This window comes from Catharus ustulatus, chromosome Z, assembly GCF_009819885.2.
Source record: "Catharus ustulatus isolate bCatUst1 chromosome Z, bCatUst1.pri.v2, whole genome shotgun sequence".
In the NCBI taxonomy this organism is placed as follows: domain Eukaryota; kingdom Metazoa; phylum Chordata; class Aves; order Passeriformes; family Turdidae; genus Catharus; species Catharus ustulatus.
Genome location: NC_046262.2, coordinates 4078668 through 4103976, shown reverse-complemented (window position 1 = coordinate 4103976; position 25309 = coordinate 4078668). Strand labels below are relative to the sequence as shown.

At 36.0% G+C, this 25309-nt stretch overlaps 1 protein-coding gene across 1 annotated transcript in view; it reads right to left on the bottom strand.

Annotated features, from left to right (window-relative positions):
* RIT2 (Ras like without CAAX 2) overlaps positions 1-25309 on the bottom strand; it is a 182871-nt gene that overhangs the window by 124694 nt on the left and 32868 nt on the right. The window contains exon 3 of the mRNA XM_033085990.2: positions 3737-3793. Within this exon, the coding sequence (XP_032941881.1) occupies positions 3737-3793 (57 nt within the window). The remainder of the gene's footprint in view (positions 1-3736; positions 3794-25309) is intronic.

Sequence of the window (25309 nt, the reverse complement as noted above, 5' to 3'; positions counted from 1 at the left end):
TGTGTGTTCAGAGGGGAGCAGAATTGGGCAGGGGAAGCACATTTGGCAGCATATTAGAGTGAAAGGACTCTGCATTCTCAGTATCACTAAGTAGTTTTCACCACAGCCTCATGTTGGATTAGATTTAAAATAATTAAAGAAAAAAATTAACTCCCCTTAAAGTTCTTTATCTTATCAGTTTATAGATAAAGTATAAAATGCAAGTACAATAAGGAGGAAAATAAAAACCTTCCAAGAACCCTCTGAAGCCAGCTGCCCATGTGTATGCTTCTATAAGGGGCAGACCAGGACATAAAATGTGCTCATTATACAAAAAAAAGAAATTCTGAACAATTTTAGTATTGAAAAAATTGAGATATTATCAAAATAAAACATGAAACCCAATTACCAGCCATTTACTTTTAAGTCAAAGTAAAAAAACTATTGTAGATTCCTGATTTCAGTGTTTTTTATGTGTTCCTAATTGACCATACAGATGGTTTTACAGACCTTTTGTATTTTGTGACTGAATGTGGTTGGCTCTGCTTTCCAACCAGGATATCAACCAGATTATATCAGTGCTATGCTTGTGTGTTTTGGGAACAATTTATTGTCCCTTTTTTTATCTAGATGACAAACTATTTCACAGGGATCCACAGAAGTGAAAAACAGCTAAAATTATTATTCCACTTCCATGCCAATGCTTAAAGTGGACAATAAAAAGTTAAAAATGACAAAGTGATTATCAATATTTTGGTAGCCCCAGGGTCATCAGCAACTTTCACTTAAAACTGATAGACTTCTGGGATTTCAGGGACAATTTTGCTGTTTACAAGGGCCCCTCTATTTCACTACCCTCTACCCATCTTTTTGTTTTAGGAGAATTAATTAGAAAAAGCGTCATCAATGGCAAGGAGGTGCAACATCAAATCTGTCAGCTATGCCTCTTTAAATCTGGTCTAAATTTGCACAGTTAGGCATCATGGTGACTGCCAGCACAATTTCACACCATGGAAAACAAAGAGAGTGTAATATATAGTGCAAGAACATCAGAAAAAATATTAGGTAGGTATTTATTAGATTCTTATGTACATGTCAAGCAAAAGACACAATCCACCTAATCTTAATGCTCAGCTAAAGAACTGTAGTCTCAATAGTTTGGTTAACACTGGGGATCTGTGGATTATCTTTCAAACACACTATAGAACTTTTTTTTTTGACAATATCAACCATTCAGTGATCTCCACAGAAACCTCTGCTCCTTAAAAGCACCCAGAGAAATAAAACTGCAGGTATGCCGAGATAGCTATTTCCAAAGAGGTACACAAAAAAACAGGGAGGTCAATGTGCCCATAAAAGTTCAGGACAGCCCATAGGTTCCATAAACAAGATTAAAATTGCTGAGGAATGGAAGTGGCCCAAAACGTTAAGGCACAAGGGAAAGGCAATAAATTGATATCCTGTGAGATCAGGGATCTCAGAGAGACAAGAAAATCTGTGTTTAATTCTCTGCTTTCTCACTCAGCCAGCTTGAATGTAGATTTCATATGTGGTCCATTTTGTAATTTTTGCATCATCTACGCCGGGGTACAATGAGAAACAAAACCCCGACTAGAGAAATCACTGCTCCAATCTTAAATGATAACTTCCCCATGATCCAAAGGATCTGTGTCCATGTCCTCATGACTTTTCAGGAATAACCTTTTCTCTGGTCCGTCCTGACATCAACACAGTCTTGGCCCTGGGAGTGCTCATTTTAGATCCCCTCATTGTTTTTTTAGAATGATGGTCTAAATAATAAAAATATCCTTACTATTGGATGTGTGAACTAAACATAAGATTAATTCTTTGAGTTGAGACCAGTACCATAAAAGTAGTAAAAGCAATCTCAAAGGTATAAATTTTTTCAGTGGTCTGTCATTTGAAAAGTATGTGTTTTTTTATTATAGGTGTGGCAGCAAGTGATTCTTATTACTTGTGGTTTTTTGTTTTGGTTTTTGTTTTGTTTTGTTTTGTTTTGTTTTATGTTCAGTTTTAAGGGATTATACTACAAATTTACCCAAGAAGAAACATATATATTTATATACTTAGCCACTTTTATATATATATATATATATATATATATATATATACTTAGCCCAAGATTATTCTGTTCTGTTTCATATTGTTTTGGAGCCCAGACAGTAATAAGACTTTTTCAGGATGTCCTCATCATGTTCTGAGAATGAAGACTTGTACTTCCAGTTCTGTGTCTAGCCAGTGGGATGAGATGGAATTCAATAATTCCCTGTTCACTTTTACCCTCTCTCCTCTTATTTAGTGTTGGTTTTACTGAGTAGAAACACTTTCCCACTCAAGGAGACCTTCATCCTGATCAGGTCCTCCAGGCATTCCTGCAGTATGTACTTAGAATGCACCATAAGCTTTCCTTCTCTCTGTGATTATCTATTATTCATATTGTGGTGGTGTCTAGAGACCAATAATTTAAGATTATGACACGATACAATATAGGGATAAATACTGATGGCAGGTGGATAGCTAATAATAAAGATGGATGTATGTACATAACTTAATGATGTCGATAACTAATAATGTTCCTCTTTTCCAATTAGATTTAATGATTTCATTTTCTTTTTTTTTCCTGAGAACAGCAAATGAATTTGCTGCAATTTCACTGTAGTTTTGCCTTCTTTAGAGCTGACACATCCTGCTGGTGTTTTTCAATTTTTTTTAACGGTTGTAAAATTACTAGTGACATGAGGAGTTTATATATTTTTTCATTGTTAAAATTACAGCCATTTACCAAGAGTTAAAATCCAGGAAATGTGAAAGAATGTAGAAATAATAAAAATAAAAGCTGAAATTGTTTGCTCTGTATAGAAATACAGTAATTTTATATAAGTTCAAGGGAAGTTTGAAATATTTGAAAATTTCCAAGAAATTAAACAAATTTTTGACAGGGAGGAATCGGTTTATTTTATTTTTTTTTTTCTCCAAGGAAATCTTTGTAAATGTGGATGAGTTTAGTGCCTTCTCCACTTTCTGGACCCAGATTATTTTCGTTGTTATAATTAAATATTGCACATGGATAGTGTGCATAAATGCAAGTATAAGTAAAGCTAAGTTATAAAAGCACTCTTAAATGAATGAACTTGAAACAAATGAACACTCTTAAATGAACAGTCACTCAGCATTTAAATTTTATTTCATATAAAAACTTCTAAGAAAGTCTAAATTAGATATGTGTGAATTTCTGTTATTACTAAAGTTTATAAAGTAGGTAAACCCAACAAAGTCAACAGAGTGTGCAATCCCAGAGTACAGCTCTCTATTAAATTGAGTGGTCATTTGATGTTCCTAGACAAGGTCAACTAAGACTTTAACAGGGAAAATAGCACTAAAAATAACAGAATTTTTAAAAACAGACAAATAAACTCCACTCCAATTTGGAGTTTTCACATTCTTTAGTAATTTTATTTTATATTCTGCAGTTATAAATGCATAACATTGATAGTTACAATGCATGAATGCAGAACCCTGTTTTTGAAAGAGATTTTTGTATAAAGACTATCAGGAAGAAGTATCTATGGCAAGACCATTACACAACTCAATTGTCATCACAAAATTAAGGCGTAATCTAAAGTTTTAAAATCTTGCTTCTATCTAAGAGCATTTTAGAAGCAGCTTCTCAAGTGTCTCACATCTCCCACAGGCAGAGAAACTGCAAGGGATAAAGGGGAGAAAAATCTGTACTCACCTATAGTTGGGTCATGGTAGTCAGGGAACCGATGACTAATGAACTGCATTGTCATTGCTGCAGAGGAAAAAGAGAGAGGGGGAAAAAAAAAGTAATTATATCACCACCATTAAATAGAAACAGGAAGAAGAACATGATGATAACTCACTTCAGGTATCAGCTCAGACTGTGAGCACAAAGTTTATGTCCACAATGCAACAATGCATTGGCTCTACACTGATGACTCAGAACTGATAAATGAAGAAAAATAAGAATTAAACCTCTTGTCTTGATTTCTTGTCTTTTAAACTCCATTGTATCAAGTGTTGTGTTAAAATCTTACACGTTTTTAAACACTTGGTAAAAACTGTTAATCTGCACACAGATGAAAATTGCCATGACAAAAACATAAAACATGATTTACAAGAGCAGTTTGTAAAAGTTTTCACAGTGCTGCAAAATGTCACTAACTGGAGTGCCTAGTTTGATTTCTGTTCTGTTTAAGAATATATAATTTATTAAATTTTATGCAACAGATGAAGGCTTCTCTTAACCACCCAGAGGACCTTTCTTCTCGTGAGACTGTTTTATGACTGGATATTAACTGTTTTCAGAAATTTTAGGCAAGTTACATGAGACTTCAGGAAAACTGCATTCTGCCATTTGGAACAGGTGATAAGCTGGAAGTGAAATTCTAATTTATGTAGAAAGACATAAACTTTCATATTCTGTCCAACATGGCATCTGAAGTTCATTTGCCTTGAAAAATCATGAAAGTAAACTTGGGTATTCAGTGACTACAGTAAGTTCATCCGCAATTAGAAGAAAATTGGAAGTTACATTTTCTTTGTTATTTTTTCTTCATAAGGTTAATTTCAAATAGTTTGGAAAGTAACTGTGTCTCCCAAACAATGACAGTTGGAAATACAAGCCTTTCAAAAGTTAAATATGTGAATTCTAATTAAATGGAAGGAGAAAAAAAGAAAATGGTCAAACAGAATTTTTAAAATAGTGTTGATTTTTAAACTATTTTTTTAAATTTTATTTTTCTGGCATTAAAATTAATCTACAGCGACTAAATAGATTTATTTTCCTTTCAGTAGCCCACCTGAAAAATAATTATCAGGCACAACACATAAAATCCAATATGAGATTTTGCCTCATTTCTTGAACATTTCTGCTACTTTCAACAACATGTATGTCAGAGGTTATGAGCAAGATGTGAGAAATTTTAAAAATCTGCATACAAATACATTGACTTTTGAAACATCATTGTGTTAGTTTAATGCTTGTCCTCATATTTTCAAGAAACAGAGGCTAGGGAGATAGTTTTATAAAATGATAAAGAGAAGAAGTATTAAACATTTATTAGTATGTTAATAAATTATTGCATCTTTAGTGTAGACAAATATAAATGCTAAGAAGCAGCATTATAAATTCATAGGTACCCAGAGAGGGTAACTATGTAAGAAAAAGCTCATTCAGTCCACATATATTATAGAGCAATAAATCTACTACAGTCACACTCATATCTTCTGTTATCTGTTTTCAGATGCATTACTTTTAAGCACTGTGAATGTTGGGACACTTTTATTTCCAGGACAGACACCTGTTTTGGTTTTTTTTGTTTTTTTTTTCAATTGTGACAGATTTTTAGCCACCTCCATCTGAGTTAGTAGTTTATGAAGAGCAAATTAATTCCTGATGTGATCTGTCCAGTTTGCTCTTAGAAGCTGAGGCAGCTAGCAGAGATGCTGTTCATATGGTTTATGCCTACACATACCCAGCTTTCTGAGGCCCTGCACCATTAATTAATTCAATTTTCTTCACTACCTGCCACTGTCCCTTGCCAAGTAATTTATTTTTTTTTGGTTTAAAAAACACTCCAGAATATTCTGCATCTGATCTCATTCTGTTTCCTTTTGGAGATATGCCTGCGTCACAAAATCTATAGTTATAATTGAAACAAAAATTCTCAGAAGACAGGCAGAACTCATGGTAAATGTTTTTCCTCTCACCTGAGACAGCCACGGTCAATGCATCATTTATATCCTCATCAAATCTGAAATAATTTGAAGGCATCATGTTGTATTAAATATCAAGTTTTCTATTGCGGCATGCAAAAGTGGAAGTGTTCCAAAGGAATGTGAATGTGAGAACATGGTATAGTGGAGACCTTTGCAGTGCTGGGTTAATGTCTGGACTTGGTGATCTTGGAGATCTTTTCCAATCAGAACAGTTTTATGTTTCTATGATTGGATATAAAATAATCTGGAGAGCTACAGAACTTGAAAAAGGTGCCAAGAGAAGCCCTCAAAGTAAAGAAGTGAGATCATCTCCCTGGGAAAATGATGAATAAAAGCTCCCTTCTTTATACATTTTGTCCCACAGTTTCTCCCCTTTCTCACAAGCTCCTTCTAATCACAGAGGAAGGAATTCTTTGGCCTCTTAGTCTTTGTCACCTCTCAAGTGGGGATTTAGCACTCCCTTGCAGGAAGAGGAATACAGAAGGAATTGAGGTACACTGATCTTTTTATTCACTGAATTACAATGCAAGATAAGGAAATTGGTGCATAAGTAGCAGGAATTGCAATCCATCTTCTTCTGTGTGTTCCTTAAGATAAAAATTTGCATTTTCTGCTCTACCCAACTTCATATTAATGCAGAAAGTATTTTCAGAGCAGGCATAGCTGGTCACTTTGTCTAAGAGAAAGGAGTAACTGATTTGTGGCTACAAAAAGAGTAAGTTCCTTTTACCAGGACAAAGAAGTCTTCAAACATCTGATGCGCAACAACAGCTCTGTCCAGTTTTATCAGGTATTCCACAGACTTGGCTGCTGGATGGGAAGAAATTAGTTCTGAATGATGGCTGGAAGTTGGTGGAATGCTTCCCAGAGGAAAAGGACCTTCAATCAGCACTGGCATGAAACCACAAGGCTCAGCTGGAGCCTCGGGAATTAGACCTGCCTGTAACAAGCCCTATCTGGGCTCCCCAGCAGGACACCTGCCTCAGCTGGAATATGCTGGCTTCTTCATTGCTGCCAGCATCAGCTCCAAAGTAATTTTCCAGAGTGAATTAATTTTGAAAACTAACACGAAAATGGTATTGGTATTTCATGCTGTGTGTTGAAAATATTCTCTTTGGTCCCATGGTTTTCCTCATCCATTACCTTTCTTCTGTATAAATTAACACTCACACCTAACAAATTCAAACTGTCACTGAATACTTTTGTGACTTTTGCCCTTTGGAAATCCAAATTATGCTACATCAAACTTTTATAGGTCTGGAAATTAGAGACCCTTGGTTCTGATTTATGCCACACACAAAGAACAAAATGTGACTTTAAAGCAGGATGTGAAAATAGAATAAATTGGTAAGACTGTTACTTGAATAAATACATATACATGTGAAAACACTATCAGTTAAGAAATGGTTAAAAAATCCAAATCAAACCAAGCAAAACCCTTTTAATCCATGGCAGATATTGTGAAACATTTTGAATTGCAAGTTGTCTGAAAATTTTTAATGAATATTTTATGACACTGTGAAGATCATTTCATTTAAATGGGACATGTACATCACACAGCAGCTATGATAAGTAAAAGGATCATTGTTTCAGATGAATAGCATTTTCTTTATATCCATCTGTGGGTAAGCAAATGCAGGTTGCCCCAGCTGAGCAAATTTAAGCTTGACATAGATGAGTAACTATGCAACTTTAAAATTCTCCTGTCTTTTTAAAACACGAAAGGGGTTTAGATCCTTCAGATCAAATCCTTCAGATTTTTTTTTTCCAAACATGCTCATCCAGTGTTCATAACTATCCAAAAAGCTGTGCATTATACCTATGCTGACATAGAAATATATATGTTTTCTTCAAATAATGAACTTAGTCCTGTCTTCTACTTTCAATATAATTCTAAACCCCTCTTAAAATTATTTAATTAATCATTTAGAAAATGCCATGCTTAGAAAAAGGCTGAGGTCACTTATTTATTGTGAAGCATCCTTTTGACCAGTACAGCAATACCAAATTTAATCTAAAGAAAGTAGTAATCTTTAAAATATGTATGTGGGAGTGGGCTCACAAGCCAATAGGAAAAATGTTTTGATACTCCTACATCTCTAAGAGCAGATAGAATAGAATCCCACTCTGCTTCCAATTTTTTCTAAATTTTATTTATGTTAAAACTTTGAAAGCAGTCCTACATCTATTTTTCAAGGTTGGAGAGTACGTTGCAAGCTTACACAATATTTGTTATGCTAATAGTATTCCTGATGTGAATATCTCATCCCAGGCCTCCTATTCCTCTTTATTCACCCAAGAACTTCCACATATTCACACTCTCCTGGGTGATGGTGTGATGGTATAATAAATCTGTTTCAAACAGAATCTTTACCCTCGTCACTACACTAAAATCCTACACTTTAAATATTCCAACAAAATTATCACAGTAGTTGTAACTCAGAGATCAGTGATTCCATCGGGTTGATTGACATAATTTTACAGTAATTTCACGAATACAAGCCGCAGCAATTTGACAAAAATTTTGGTGGAAACCCGGAAGTGTGGCTAATAGTCGGGTGCGGCTAATATATTAATAATTTTCTGACATTTCCAAACCCAGACGTGCCAGCCAGAGTGCCGAGCCAAGCACCGGCCAGTAAAAGCCGGCATTTCGCGATTGTTACAGTGTTACTGTGTTGCCCTGGCTCCCTGCAGGCAGCACGGGGGGCGGGGAGAGAGGCGGGAGAGCTCTCTTTCCTCCTCTGCTGCAGCCCAGGGGAGAAGGGGGGGGGGGGCGCCGCCATTGCCGCGGCTCCGGGAGCCGACGGGAGCCCTGCGCAGCCATTGCCGCGGCCCGGGGAGGGGGCGGGAAGTGCGCGCCGCCATTGCCGCGGCTCGGGGAGGAGGCGGGGTGCTTTGTCCGCGCCCGCCGCCAGCGCCACGGGCGCGGGAAAGCTCCGTCCCCGCCCGCCGCGGCTGCCGTAGGAGCGGGGGAAGCTCCGTCCCTGCCTGCCACCGCGGGGCAGCGCCGACCCGGGGTGACCGAGCCCAGTGGCAGCGGTGGCCGGCCCCGAGCGGCAGCACCGGGCTGGGCCACCTGGCCCCGTCAGCGGCCCCTAGCGGGCCGAGCCTGCACAGCCTTAGCTCAGCCAGTAAACCCCGCCCTCCCGCGGTTCTGTTACTAATTGCACGCGGGTCCTCGCTGCAAACGACAGAGCGGCTTATATTCGTGTGCGGCTTATCTATGGACAAAAACCGAAATATTTGCCAACACCCAGAGATGCGGCTTATACTCAGTGCGGCTTGTATTCGTGAATTTACTGTAATTTAGATCCACCCTTCCAGTGGATCCTTACCTAGTGTTTTATATAAACATTGAAGTTTCAATGAGACAGTGTAGAAGATGGGCATTAAAAAAATATAATATGGTAAAGTCAGTGAATTTGAGGATTAGTTCATGAAGTTCATGAGAAAAGAAGAGAGCACATAGAGGTTATTGGAGACAAAGTACAGAGTATAAAAACAAAGAGTGCACCATATGAAGAGACATTATCATTAAAAAAAAGAGATAAATATGTTTTATTAAAAAATTTAGCACACAACCTTGTCTCTGTCTGTATGTCACATTAGATAACTTTCTAAGACATGGTTAGGGCATTTGAACATACATAATTTTATTATTTCATAAAACACTTGCATATTAATACAAATTATATTGTATTAAAATTAGACTATTCCAATAACTAGGGAAGCATTATATTGGTACTATTTTACTTCTGAAATACGAAAGAGTTTGAACAGTTCTGGTCTTTTGGTAGTTTCATAACCACAAGACCTTAGGTCTTGTCTTCTAAAATGTATTGTCTTTTCAAAAGTTCATGCTTGAAGACTGAGATGTTTACTTCTATTTTGTTAGCTTGGAAAAATTACAAACATCATTACAACTAACTATGAAATTTCAGATTAGCGCATCAGATAAATCATCATTTGCAGTTATTCTTCTGCCCATTGAATCCTAACCAACCATGTAAAGTTCTTCAAGGGCAAATTCTGGATTCTGCACCTGGGATGGGGCAATCCTGGATGTACAGACAGACTGGGAATGTGATCCTGGAAAGCAGAGTCATGGAAAGGAACCTGGGGGTGCTGGTCAGTGCCAAGTTGAACTTGAGCCAGCAGTGCCCTGGCAGCCAGGAGGGACATCCCTGTCCTGGGGACAGCAGGCACAGCATGGCCAGCTGGGCAAGGGAGGGACTGTCCCACTCTGCTCCGGGCTGGGGCTGCCCCACCCCGAGTTTGTGAGCAGCTTTGGGTGCCTCAATATAGAAAAGGTCCCAAGGCATCAGAGAGTGTCCAAAGAAGGGACACAGGGTGGTGCAGGGTCTGGAGGAGAAGCTTTGTGAGGAGAGGCTGAGGGTTATTCTGTGAATAGTAGGAGATGAAGACAAGATTTTCCAAAAATCTATCTAGCTCTATGAACTGCATTAACACTCACAGCAACTTTGACTAGTTGGAGACACCAATAATTATGAAATATATTAGAAGAGAAAAAAAAACAAACTAATAGTCTTTCAATGGAATCTGAGAAAGATTACATCTGTGTTCAGTTTCTGCAAGTTTAATGACTCAAGATCAGAAAGAATGAGAAAAGGAAAAAGTATTAAACAAAATTTTGCTATGAAACAAATGAGAAGTATTAGCTATGAACTAATTTAGGCTATGGACTAGAAAATTTTTTTATACATCATATGAGGGATTTTCTGGAACAAGATCCAAACATGGAAAATGGGAAAAAACCTCTTTAACTTTAAAGAGTTCTTAAAGTGAAAGGATTTAATCAGTGAAAAGCTATATTCTTGTGGAGTTTTTTCCCCCTCTATTCTCAGTTTCAGGTAAGGAAAATATTAATTTAATGTATGACATTTTAATAAGGATAACATCTAAAATTAGATACACAAATAATATCAGATCTGGAAATGAAGGTTTGTTTTCCTAAAATATTACATGCTTTAGATCTCAAAAACTTTAGAAAACTTTTTGCTTTCCAGGAAGAAGTTTTCATATAGAAAGCATTGTTTCATAAATTACAAGGATAATTTAAATGGCCCTAGATTTATGATGGGTGGGAGGCTTAGAGGGAGAACCTGAAGGAGTTTCATACAGAATTCATGAAGTCACAGCCAACCTATCTGCAGCATTTATGGTTTTGAACAAAATATGTCGCATTTCAGAGTTTGTTTTCCTACAATTTCCTAAGAAAACTTTTTTCTATCAGATAGGTGACAGTTTTCCAAACGACTATGTGATTGGAGTATGTAGGATATTTCCTTGGTCTTTATTTGTTTTTAATTTATCTACAAATGCTGCATGCAGATTACAGTATGTCTTAGAATAAATAACATAGGTTTAGTCACCTGAACAAAACAAAGGGAGTGGTACGATCTGAGAAGCATTTATTGGCATCAAAAAGATGTATGAGAAGAAGAGTGATGTCTAATTCTGGGAATTTTATGCACTTCATGAAATTTAAAGAGCAAAAGGCAGGTACCTAGAGATACAGGTCAAATTGTCTAGCAATAAGGTATTTTTGTGCATTGATTATAGTTATTTGTGTGATTGGCCCATGACACAGTAAATGGGAAAGAGTATACTTAGATTAAAAAATTTGATTTTTTAAAACTGGTTGCAGTAAACCCAAAAATCTTACCCCACAAAAATGCACTCATCTTCACACTGCCAGAGGATGTGAGGATTTCTAAGCAGAGTTTTAATGTCTTTTACCTCATTTTTCCCCAAACACCATTACAGACTAGATGCACTGACAGGAGATCAGCCTAAATATACCTTTGTTGTGGCCCAATATAGCCATTTTTTCATTGTCATACCCTTTAAGGAATAGGCCAAAAGCTTTGTCACTTATTTCAGGAGTGAATGCTGCAAGATCTGTGAGTTGCAATTATTAATTTTTTAGGTGCTACAATGTATTATTTATTGAGCATTAGCTCTGAAATGAAGGCAAGTAGAATTTTCTTTCTGTGCTAAACACATTCTGGTGTACTACAAAAATACAGAAGCTTTTGTCTTGATAATATCAAGACATTATCCTATATAGACTGGAATGCTGGTACAGCATTGGTTTTTATGCCTTTTTTTTCCTGAATTGGTTGGTGTTTTGTTCATCTATAGAAGCTGAAGTTCACTGAAAAGATTTTTACATAAAATCCATATTATTAGAATTAAAATTAAACACATAAAACCCTATGAAAAATTTTAAACAGAAAAAGAAAATAAAGTTACTAGGGCAGCTGGAGCAGAAACAGGGAACTCTTCCTTATCCACAGTAACCTTTACCACTATAAAGTAAGAGCAAACTGTAATCAAAATTTGTTGAGGTGGAGTTAGTGGCAACAGAGAAAGACAGATGCTTTCTTTGGAAAATATTCAGTTTTTTTATTACTCCTCTTCCATCAGAATGAAACAAAGGACGCAACGCAGAAGCCTATATGTTGATACAATGTGTTCCCTAAGAGTGAAAATAAAAAATCAGGAAGAATGTGAGGGGAAAGAAAAGATAGAAAAGCATCCTTTCTTTTGGATGATCTTGAATGAATAAATGAAAATCTTTTCTATAATCATTAGATATAGAGAAATGAGTCCTCATTATTTTCCTTAAGGTGTCATTAGTGGAAAAATATTTGGGAAATACTAGTCAGTGTTTACAGTCTTCCAGCATGGGCTGAAGGATGAATGAGAAAATGTGCAAGAAATTCATCCTAGACATGTGGAACTTGTAGGAAAACACCATTCAGGAAAAGTGCTCTCATGGCAGAAAAGTTACACGTCTTCTGAATCAGCACATTCTAGTGAAAAATGGCTGTACTGAAGACTTCTAACTACCATTAATTCCCACATTCAGACACAATTCCAAGTCAGAAGACAGAGCACGCTGCATTATAAAATTTGTGTTAAAAATTCCATTTGGTGGTTAAGGAAACAAGGAAGTAGCTGAGAGTTGCATTTATTGCCCACATAAGAGACATCATCATAATGTGATACAAATTAATGATAATGATAAGGCAGGTTGCTACCACTTACAAACCATCTGTAGTGTGTCCTTGATCCCTTCCCAAAAACTCTCCCACAAAAATACTGAACATTCCCTACACTGCTTAGCTTATGTGACTTGACAAGATGCCTTAATAAACAGAAATTACTGCTAGTAAACGCTGCCATTAGTGCATTTTCCCACTGTGTTTTTTCCATCAAGCTAAAATCAGACAGAAAACTTAATGTGTCTTCTACTGTTCTTCAGTTAGCAAATCCAATGGCAACTCAAACCTTCCATTAGTGAGCAATCCAAAATATAATGACATAAATAGTTTTTAAAGCAGGCTCCAGGATAATGTGATTTTTTAAAACAGAATATATTAAATAAAGCTAGAAAGACTCAATTTTCACATATTATTTCAGAGCAGAATAGACCTGATCTTGAATCATTGCAGATAGACACGTTTCAATTAAAGTCAATGGATAAATCTCATTTTTACAAAGGGAACACAGCAAACAAGAGAAATACAGGGTTGTTCTTCATACAAGTAGGCTCTGGCTTGCTGCTACAAGCCTCAAGTATCATTACTTCACTGAGAAAAGCACTTTAAAAAAGGATTAAGTCATTTCATTCAATGGGGAAAAAAAAACTCTCAGCAACCACATTTATTTCTCTCCCATTCTTCTTTTAACTGTTGACATGTTTCCCTGTAATGATAACTTGAGATGCTCAGGTTTGGTTTGCTGCTGTTTCAGGCAGTGGCAAATTGAGGTTTTCTGCAGGTTTCCTAGCATAAACTAGTGGTTAGCTCCTGTGGTATCTTCCATGTGAAATTACACCCCATACATCAAGCAGTGAGGAATTGGCAGTGACAGCAGCTGTATTTTCTTGTGAGTGGGAGAGAGTAGCTGCTGCTCTGTAATGTGGTACCAACTTTTCTGTACATCAAACCTATGGTCTGGAAAATTGATGACACATCAAGGAGGAAGACACAGCTCTTTCATTTAAATCCTCACAGGAAACTTATTCAGGGTTAAAACACAGAAGGAGTTTTTTTATTCATTGTTTTCTTTCCAGTGCCAGGTTTTCTCAATGTATCAGTTACAGTGAATTGAGGATAACATCCCGATTCACAGATATTGTTGGCAACTAATTCCCTTTGACTAAACAGGTTTTGGGTGCTTATGTCCCCATGGTGATCTGAATAATAACCTTTTGTGGCTCTCTCAAACATTCAGATTCCTATAAACTTTTTGAAAGTTTATAGAACCACAGAATCATTTAAGTTGGAAAGGATCTTTAAGTCCAACCATTTGCACAGCACTGGCAAGGCCATCACTAACCCTAGTCCCAAAGTGCCACATCCACATGGCTTTTCAATCCCTCAAGGGATGACGACTCCAACACTGTCCTGGCCAGCCTGTGAAAATGCTTCAACCTTTCAGTAATTGAATTTTTCCCTAATATTCAATCTAAGCTTTCCCTGGCACAACTTCAGGTCACTTCTTTTTGTCCTACCACTTGTTACCTGGGAGAAGATACTGACCTGCACCCTGGTTCCAACCTCTTCTCAACGCAGCTGTAGAGTGATGAGTGTTTTTGGTGATTATAGTTATACTCTTGTTTCCTGTTGTTGATATAACTTCCATTGAAATTAAAATACCTCACTGTGAGTTTAGATGAAATTCAAGACAGGAAACTATACCAAATAAAGGCAAATTTACTGGTTCAGATTGATGGCATCAACATTTTTGAAAGTATGAAATTGATTTACTAACTAAAATATACTGTTATATATTTTACAGTAAATTACAAATATTTGCCCTTCTACTATAAATTGACATGATTTATAGATAATTAAAGCATTCTTTTTTTTTTCTCTTTTTTTTTTTCGTTCACTAAGGTAGCTTAATATGCTGGTTTCCTTTTCAATGAAAATGAAAACAAAATCTAAAATATTGTATTTTTCTCAGAAATTCTCTTATCCTTTCTTTCAATATCTGACACATTTTTTTCTGTTATTAACCATGGTGGTCAGATCATATTTAAAGGAAGTGTAGACTAATAAAGAAGGAAGCATCTTTTGAAGATACATCTTAAGTCAGAAACCTAGCTCCAGAATATTGTTAAAATCCTAATAAATATTTCAATTCCTCAAGAACATTTGATTATTCCCAGAATGTTGTCCTCTACAATTTGTTTCCTATTCATATATTTGAATTTACAGTTCTCTCAGTGCAGTTAAATACCACATCATTTGATTATATGAGTGGAAAAGTGTTCCTCACTGCTGAGGTGACTTTGCACCCAACATATTTTCCTTGTCATATCTCAAAATTCTTCTCTCTCAGCTAATTAGGCAACACTTCACAACAAAGTCAAACCTGCCATATTAACTCTTACACCAGCATGAGTTCTTGATGTCATTGCTGCTGTACTGAAAACAATTCTGTAAGATTTGGGGAGAGTGAGGCTCCTCAGTTTACTCCTCCTGCATCCACACATGAACACACTCAAATCTAAAAGCCTGGCAATCATGAACTGTTCCCCAAAAAATAAATCAAGCCATTGAGAAAGCCTGGAAATTAGGAAAATGAGAAAAATCTTCTGGATGGAGAAGTTCTGTGTTGTAACTTAGAATATGGTTATGCAGGGAAAATAAAAATCACAAAGGTAACAATATTCATAGAATCAGAGGAAAATTTGGGCTTAAAGGGATTTAAAAGACCAACCCCTGCCCTGGGCAGGGTCACTTCCCTGGTATCTCAGAATCCCTGGCCCTGAAATTTCAGACATACTGTAATAGATATCCTATAGTTCTAAATGGTACCTTTACCATTTTAAAGAAATGGAAAGGAATATAGTATCTTGTCTAAATACTTCAGATGTTGGAGGTAATTGGGTAGAAGAGAGTTTCTAGATCCAGAAAACAACAGTTAATTTGGAGGCAAATTAATGGAAATAATGAACTATGAACAATGAACTATCTGTTCTGTTACTTTCACTTTACGTAGTAATTACTGAAAAACTCCTGAGGAAGATTTTTGTGATTGTGTGAGTCTGGGGAAAGGTGTTTTGAGCTTTTGACTGTGCTACCAGCTCTCTATCCTTGATTATCACCAACATCTTTTCTGCCTCAGTTTCCAAACCTGCAAGAAAACCAAGGCAACACCAACGTGGAGAGGAAGCTCTGAGATTTAGGGGATTGCAACAAAAGATTTGGCTGTGAATGCGTTCCCTTACTGTTCATCTAAAATTAAGTTAGTAAAACCGTGAAATTTTTAAGAACAGACTTAACCAATCCGTTCAACATGAAATTCTGTGTGTGGCAGGAGGCAGAGGGCATGAGATCAAGCATTTTGCACCAGATATTTAAGTTAGTGATAGAGATCAAAAGACTACAAAGTACAAGGACAAAAAGGTAAAATGAGACCTCTCATCCTCTTCCTGCTCTCTCAAGTACAAACTTGACTGGAAGTTGACATCTGCCAAAAGCACATTCATATTGCTTGACACATGTACATGCTACATTATGGTGATATATTGACAGCAGGCACAGTTGCCTGACATGTTTGGGGGTGAAAGGTAACACTTCAGGCACTAAAAGAGGTGATTTATTACAGCATTAGTGTGCCACTGAAAAGGTCAGAAAGCTGCAAAACACATACAAAAGTTCTAGAGGGTTGATTGTAATTTCACAGAGGAAACCTACATTGTCCTATTCTGTCTTGTATCCTGCATGTGAATAAGAAATGTTAAAGCTCTCAATACCAGCAATATGGAAAGACCTGACAATATTGTGGGTTTTTTTCCTACAGCTGGAAGGAGATGACTCATGACCCGGGAACACTTAGGCCCCAGAACAGGCTGAGTTTCAGTCTTTCATTCCTCTGGGGTAAACTCACTTTTGTGTATTTCATAATGCACTATCTGCCCTTGGTGTAATTTATTCTGGTGTAAACCAGTTGTCTCAGAGGTTTATGGTGCTATGTATCACCTTCACTTGATGGCTGACAGAAGCCTTATTTGGTGACCCTAGACTTTTCCACGAAAAACCAGCAGCAGCTAAAATACCCCAACCAAACAACCAACCTTCCAAACTGAAACAACCTTCCAAATCTTCCCACTTTCCCCAAACAAGCACGGTGTACTTATACAAGTGTTGAAATTTAAATTTGAGACAAAATTCTTCTCAGGATTTCTAAATTTAATTTGGAACACAGTATATTGGGGTGAGATAGATTAATAAAACTTTTTTTAAACTTTGAAAAAAAATCCTCAGAATCAAAATTAACTTCTTCTTGATAAAAGGCCATAAAAGATGGATATATGCAGCCATTTGTGGATTTTCCTAATTACTGTGGAAACTTGTTCTGTAATCAGATCTCCTTAACAAGAATAATTCTGCCCCAGGGTCAGGAGATTTACTTCATCTGCTCCATTGTAGGACTAGGATTTATGTTTTCCCAGTCTCTTCAGTAATTATAACACTGAAATTTTGTGTTGGTGGTGCAGGGGCATCATAACTCAGCTCCCTAAAAGTCATGATTTTGCAGCTGAAAAACAGAGAAACTTTTTTAAGACCCTGATAAGCTTATGCCTACCTTAAACAAAAATCCCACACATCCTTAAGGTGCAACAACTGGAAACATTTCCTTAAGAATATATATTAAAAAAAGGACTTAGGATGACTTTTAGGGACTCAGTGAGTAAGATGATACTGAAGTACTCTGCTTACTAATGGTGTGATGACATTGTGCTATGCTGATTCAGAAATGACTCAGCTCAGTTACCAGAAAAGCAGAGAATCAGGTCTTTTTCAAAGGTACAGTGATATAGCTGTGACAGAATGACTCATCCGTCATCAGTGTTGTAGTCAGCAAAGTCTTTGGTTGAATGGCAAGTATTTATAACTGGAAAATAAAGCCACTCAATCAAAAGGAAGTAAGCAAAAAAGATCTGGATATTAAGACTGGTTTCTAACATCCAACAATGAGGTCATTGCATTCCATAACCTGAACACCATTTTATTGCCAGCATCTGTCAAAATCCAGTCCATCAAACAATGTGTTTTTTGCATTTCTCTCTGCTTCTGATTCAGAGAATTTATATTCTGCAGCCCTCACCTAAGCACAGAGTGAATAATCTTTCTCCATTTTCTTGTGAAAATATATTATTTCTTCTCCAGTATGTCTTTCACTACAGGTTTTACTTCAGTTTTACACAGCTTGTATTATAGGGCTTGGAACCTCTTCCTTAGAGACATCCTTGCATAAAAGTCTTGAAGGACATATACCAAGATATACAGAAATTACTGGGAACCTCTCTATTGATATTAGCTGGCATTTCATGTAAGTTTTTATTTCAGACATTGTGCAATGCTCTTTCCACAATGTCCTTCAGAAGAAGCATTTCAAAATCTTCCAAAAGAAACCATAACGAGTGAAATTGTGACTCTGAGATAAGTGGTAAACCTTTCTATTTATGCTGAAATTTCTCTTATATCCATATATAGTTGTGGTTATTTGCCTTTTCATTTTGCAAATGAATATACTTATTACCTATAACTTTCCTTTTGTGCATGGATAATTTAATTTCTAAAATTTTGATGCTTTTATAAAGAGGAAAAGACAAAAGAAATATTAAACACAAGTATCTGTTTGGATTTTTTTTTAGTAAAAAAAATCAACTCCTGATTATTTTTTAAATTGAAAAATATTTTTCTTGAAAATAAATAAATTTTAATAAACACTCAGAACTATAACTCATCTAACTCCTTCAACCAAGACATTAAAAAAAGCTACAATTTTACAGGATTTTCAAATTTGTGCATAGATGAAGCCCAAGGAAATATAAGAGTATAAGGACTATGTTCAAATTATTTGCTGCCAGTTTCAAATTGACTGATTTCACTTAATGACCAAACCAGATCAAGAGCTGTCAGAGGAAGCCTTTATCCTCAGCTAGTTTACTTCATTCAGTACATTTTTTTTCAGAAGTCTTCTAGCAATGAGAGAATAGATACGAATACATATATATTTATACAGATAGAGAAATAGATACAGACAAAGAGAGATAGAGAAAGTGAGAGACAGAGATGTGTCAGTATTTTCTGGGGGAAAAAAGAAAACATACCTACAAAATGGTTCCACATTCCAGTTTCTCATCAAAGTGATGTTATTTGTTAGATGCCTGACCCTGTAGGAGCTGAGGAGACTGGCCACAGTACCAGTGGCTGTGAATTTGCTTTATTTTCTGTGTGATAAATTTGCCTTTTCAAAAGCCTTTGGCAAAAGTTTTCTCCCTACTCTGATATAACATTTGAAAAATAACTGCATGTGAGATCTTTAAACGCTTTCAAAATTTTCAAAGATGTCCATAAAGGAGAAAAAAAAGTCAAGAAAGCAGAAATTATGCTAATAGTTCAAATAATACAAGTGAATTAGTTACCATCAGTATATAAAAATGTACAGTTTCATAAGGCATGTTAGTTGCTACCTCTAATCATATATGCTTTTGAAGTTGAAACTGGAGCACTTGCTTTACTTTAAAGGCAATGAGGCTATTTGTATGTGAATTGCCAGATTTGGATATAATCTGCTAATTTGCAAAATTTAACAACCCTCAGTGAATTATCTTAATGTAATTTTGAGTTAGCAGAAAGGTACAAGGTTGAAAATCAAATGAAATCAAACCAAAAACTATTCTGGAGAGATCCAGATATTTAGATATTTAGAGACACTGTTATAAAAGCTGTGTATTCAAAAATTAAACAGTTAAATCTGAGCAATGCACTTGTGACTTTTAAAATATCTATAAATGAAATAAATAAATACTTTGAGAAACAAAGTTGTTTTAGAAGACTTGCATCTTGGTAATTGGTTAATATTGTTGGCACAGTTGACATTCTCAGTTTTTAACTTTTTTTATTGAAGCTGAAACAATATAGATAAAATATATCATGAAAGAAAGCAGCACTTTGTAAAATCCCCTGAGAACTTACAACTCAGGAAGACTGCTCTGAGATGGTCTCTGAACTGGTGCATGGAGACCAGAGGGCATGTTTTGAAGAGCTAAATGCAGTACAGTAGAAGGAAAAGATAAATTTGCCTCCCACATATGGGTTTCCTTTTCACCTAGGTCAAAAACAAGTGCTTATGCAGCTGTACAGAGGATAGTTTTGCCTCCTTGGCAGTTTCAACACTCTGAACTAAACAACTTTCTTGTTTTTTAACCATAGCAAAGGTCAGACAAACAGAAGGTCTGGCAAACCAGAGAGATAAATAACTCAGGGAGTGAGATGAGGAGGGAGGCTTTATTATTACCTTAAAGATTTCTGGCTCACGGTTTATAGGGAAGCCAAGTAACGAGTAGCAAACAACTTGAAATGTTTATGCATGTCTGTGGAATCCAGTTATTCTCCTCTGTCTTTCTGCCTTCCCCTAATTTACTGTTCTAATCAACAGACCTATTTTCTGCCCCCTTGGATACCGCCATCCCCCTCACGGGGTTGGTGTAAATAACAAACAGCTCCAGCCCTTGGCTTCACCAATATGAAACACTAGATACAAAATGAGTTACTGTAAATAACACAGGGACTGGTGTCATAAAGCTGTCACCTTTACCTCCAGGATTTTCCTTCCTAATAGACCTACACGTTTCCCTGTTATCATCCACAGTAATTTTTTTTCTAAAAAAAGCTGAAGCTGCTATTAGTCAGATAGAAAATCATTTAGGGGCAGCAAGCAAAGGCAAGATTCCTTGATAAGCAGCAGGGTCAGCAATAACCATTAGGGATTTTGAAGTTATTTCTCTGAAAGGGAGGTTCTGATTCTGTGATTCTTGGCTTTCATGACAAAACTCCTGAGTTTTGGGGAGCTGGGAAGGATCTGACTAAAGTGTCTAATAAAGACTTTTAGGTCATCTAAATGTTGAAGTAATGATATTCCAAGCTACAGGTGGGGATTTATTCATTTTAGATGGGTATATTTCTGCTGCCACCCTACCTGTTTTTTAAATTACAGCTTGAGTCTAATTTACCAGTTATAAATAACTACAAAATTAAACAAACCATGTATGCAGCACAGTCAAATATGTACAGAATAGTAGTTTGAAGCTGACATTTGGCTTACTGAGAGGGAAATCTCAGACAATTTTTGAGGTCTGTTTGTACAAAACAGTCAAAAGTTCAAAGACATCGTGATGTAGTGTGATATTGTGAATCTATTAAGTAGAAATGCAAATGTTTCAATGGGTGAGTTGGTTCAGTTTTATGTGTTCTTTATGGGCTTTTTTTCTTTTTCTTATAATATTTATTGTTACACTGAAATTCATGCCTATAACAGGGAGAGACCCTGCAATTCTAACCTTTGCCTACATATAGACATCTGTGTTCAGTCCTAGAGCTGAACAAATTTCCAATTTGTCTTTTGTCTTCTGGTCTCCATGTGATGTTCAGTGAAGCCAGTTTAAAGCTCCTTGGGTCATACCCACAGCCCTAAAGTGAACATTCATTTCAGCAGCTCGGGTGCAGGTGTTTGATAAGGCAGATGTTTGTACCCAAGTTAGGCAGAATGAACATCCCAAATGTCACAGTTGCCTGCAAGTGCCAGGTTTTTACTGGAGGATCTGCAGCAGGTAACTTCACCTTTAGAACAGGTGCAGCAGCTTGCACACAATATTTAGAATTTAGTTGCATGAGCCATCTGAGCACAACAAATATTACAGCAGCACTCTGAAGCTCAGAGAACTGCCAAAAACTGAGAATCACCATCTGGCCCAGCACCCATGGCTGGGCCATTTCTGGGAAGGAACAGTTCAGAGATTGAGCTCAGTTAATAAACTAAATGTCTCTCATTATAATAGACTTATGTGAGGATGCACTGACTCAGGATTTACAAAAACATTAAACCACTAGTCTGTACCTTCACCCAAACTAATTGCTCAAAAGTCTATCCAAGCTTCTTCTGTGAATCAAATTTAATTCAGAATTGTGTACCTCATTTTATTTGATGATGTCATCACTCTTCCCTTTCCTTTCAAAAACATTTTCTTGTGTCAATATTACTTATGATTTCTTTAATGTCTTGAAGAAATAAAAAAGGAGCTACATCCTAGACACCAGCAAGGAGCTAAATTTCCACTGCTTACTTAGGAATTAATATTATCTCACAATTCTTCAGAAGACCTATTTTTCCCCAATTTTACACATGTAATGCTGAAGGCACATAAAATACCTACCTAGACACAAGAGAAAGACTATCAGCAGGAGACAGCTCTTATTTCTTACCCCTTTCCACAATTCCATACTTCCTAAAACTTGTCATGGAGCTTTGGGCAACAGTGGCTTGAGTTTCTCCCAGAATCAAATGAAAAAATGTCACTTATTTTAACTACTTTTAAAATAATTATTGCTAAAATAATTATGTGAGAGGAACATTGCTCATAAGAAACTCAAAGAGGAGTGTTATCTTTTCTTGATTTTTTTTTTGTATATTTGAAAAATGTAGACAAAACTAAACATCCCATTAGTTATCTGAAGTTTTTCTTTAGCATAAATCTTGTGGTTGAATTTCCACTGCGTGCCATGATGAATACTGAATAAGCAGCTAGTGGCATCATCCAACAATAAATCATGGTTTTTCCTATCCAACTTTGCATTTCATACAGATATGTTAACCAGAGGGTGAAAAATGATGCTTATATACACAATTATGCACATAATTGTTCGTAGAGACACACATGAACATACAAACATAAGCACATACACATGTGCATTTATATTCCAAAGCTACAGACCATTTATTTCTGCACTGCCATAATGCCCTATTTGAACCACTCTCAATCTCATTTAACATGTGGTATTCAGGTTGGATCAAAGGGACAGAATGAAAATCTATTCATGCACAACTTAAAAAACACCAACTTGTCTTTCTTTAGTGAAAGTACTATTATAAAAATCTATACTGTGTGCCTAAAAGGAATATTAAAATAAACTTTTTGAAGCAGCAAAGGTAAACAAACATATCTTCCTAAAGGATTTTGTAGAACATACAAATTGTACACTAAATGAAACCAGAAGTCCATTATAATTTGCGTGACATATTATTTTCTTTTAAGAAAACAGCATGTAAATCACATGCAATAAGTTTTACTGACTTATTATATTTTCTTATAAAAAAACAGAGTTTGAGGAAAAATATTAGGAAAAGTTAAGGATTGTGAAATTAAATTCCAAGTAGAAAAAAAAAATGAAGTAGAAGCATGTTGTTTTTTTCTGATTGACTGGGAAAGTGTAAAATTAACATTTTAGCTTATAACAGAATTTATATGGGAAATACGTTGATTACTGTGAAATATAACATATAACCTGAAAATAGGGTGAATTAGATCAAATTAAAGATTCTTGTATTTGGAATATTTACAGACTTTTGGGTAGAATCTATGAATTAACCCCTAAATTTCATTTAGTACACAAGGATATAAATCTGACCTTCAAATACCATCTGCTGACATGAAATATCCTCTGCATACTCCACAAACTGTCCTTTAATCGTACAGGAGGTGCTCTGAAGTCTTACTTCATGAGTCCTGCTTGGAACTAATGAAAAAGTTTTCAAGATGACAAAGTTTCATATTTAAAGTACTTTATAGCACTTCATGATACAATACTTCATACAATACTTCAGTATTTCATATTTTTAGTACTTTACAGGCTTTGAAAAGTGACATACCACTTTTCTTTCAACCCCAGGTACAGTGCAGGTGAATTGTCTGTAATTCTGGCTTAATGGCCATTACGGTGACACCTATATAACCATATATGCCAGCAGCTAAAGGATAAAGGATGTTTTTTCAATCTGAAATTACAGCACTTGACAGGGTGGTTCATTCCTCGCTAACAATAAAAGCCTCTAAGTCAATATGATTTATTTTCTTTAAGTGATGCTTCATGGTAGTAATTGCTATAAACAGTGGCAGTTGTGACTTCACAGCTTGTGCACCTTAAAGTTTCATACAATTAAAAGCATCGTAGAATGATTTTGATTCGAAGGGACCTTAAAGCTCAATGAATTCCACATCCTGCCACTGCCTTCCACTATCCCAGGTGGCTCCATGTCCTGTTCAACCCACCCTTGGACACTTCCAGGTTTGGCACAACCACATATTCTCTGGGCATCCTGTGCCACACCCCAGCACTTTCATCATAGAAAGAATTATTTGAAAGGACTGCTCTGAATTAACTCTGTTGCAAACTGTTAGTCCTCATCCTACATCTACAGACTTAGTCAAAGTTCTCTAGCCATCTTTTCTTATAAATCTTCTTTAAGAAAGGCCTCAAAATGTCTTCCCAGGGTCTTCAACTCTTGAAGCTGAAGAACCTCAGCTCTCAGTCTCTCTCCATAGCAGAGGACTTCAAATTTTTGGTTTATTCACCAATGGCTAGGAAGCATTCCGGAAATCTCTATTGAGTTTATAATACAAGAAAGATGGGAAGAAGAGATTTTCTCAAACGTGGAGGATACTTCTGTTGCAGTGATATATATAAAAATATATTAAAAATAAATGACAACAATCTTTATATTTTTCACAAAATAAAAGATACCATCATTACATTATTCCTTAATTGCTGAATCGTATCTTGGAATTCCTACCATCTCCAATGGGCATAAGGGCCTTTAGATTAAATTAGCTCTATACAACTATGTTTTACAAGTTCTGAGTCATGTGAATTTCACATAGGTAAAATCCTGTGCAAAAAGCCATATACCCTGTTTTTTTTGATTCCTAACATTTTAAATATTTCCATAATATCAGCCCAAGAAATTACCTCAGTGCAACAGATAAATGGTTGGTGGAATATTGCCACTGTTTGTTACGCTTAGCCTTAAATTCTCCTTTTTTTTTTTGACTTTTTGCTCCTTTGTCTACTTGTTATACCTTCTCTATTATTTAGGCTATTTAGGAAGATTTGTCCTAGATAAAACTTGCTATAAATACTGTGTGGATATTTATCCTTAGAGAGGCTTTTTTATTTTCAGAGGAAATTGGAAAAGGAGAAACAAACAAAAAAAACCCCAAAATTGCATAGAAACCATCTATGGATATGTGTATTATGTATATGCAGTCACCAATATTAATTTAAAAGAATTATCAGTCCTCCACTATGATGGAGGCCTTAGAGTTAACAGAAGTGAAATGTTACAGCACTTTTACTCTATCAAATAGGTTTTTGCAAAATAGATGTATAGCTGTTGCCTGCTCTAATGGATGTATTTAAGATGAAAAGGATGAAAAACTGTTAAAACTTTATGGAAAAAATGAGTTAAAACCTGTATACACAAAACTGAAATTTTAGGAAAAAAATAATTTTTTGGCATTTTTGTCTCAGTTTTGCTGAAATAATTAAATTATTTATCCTCTAGTGATCAGACCTAAGCAGCTTTGGCATAAACCTGTGGTACAAACTGATTGAGTTTTGGACCAATTCTGTAGGTTGGCATCACTTAATCCTACTAAGAATCGCTGGCATAGAGA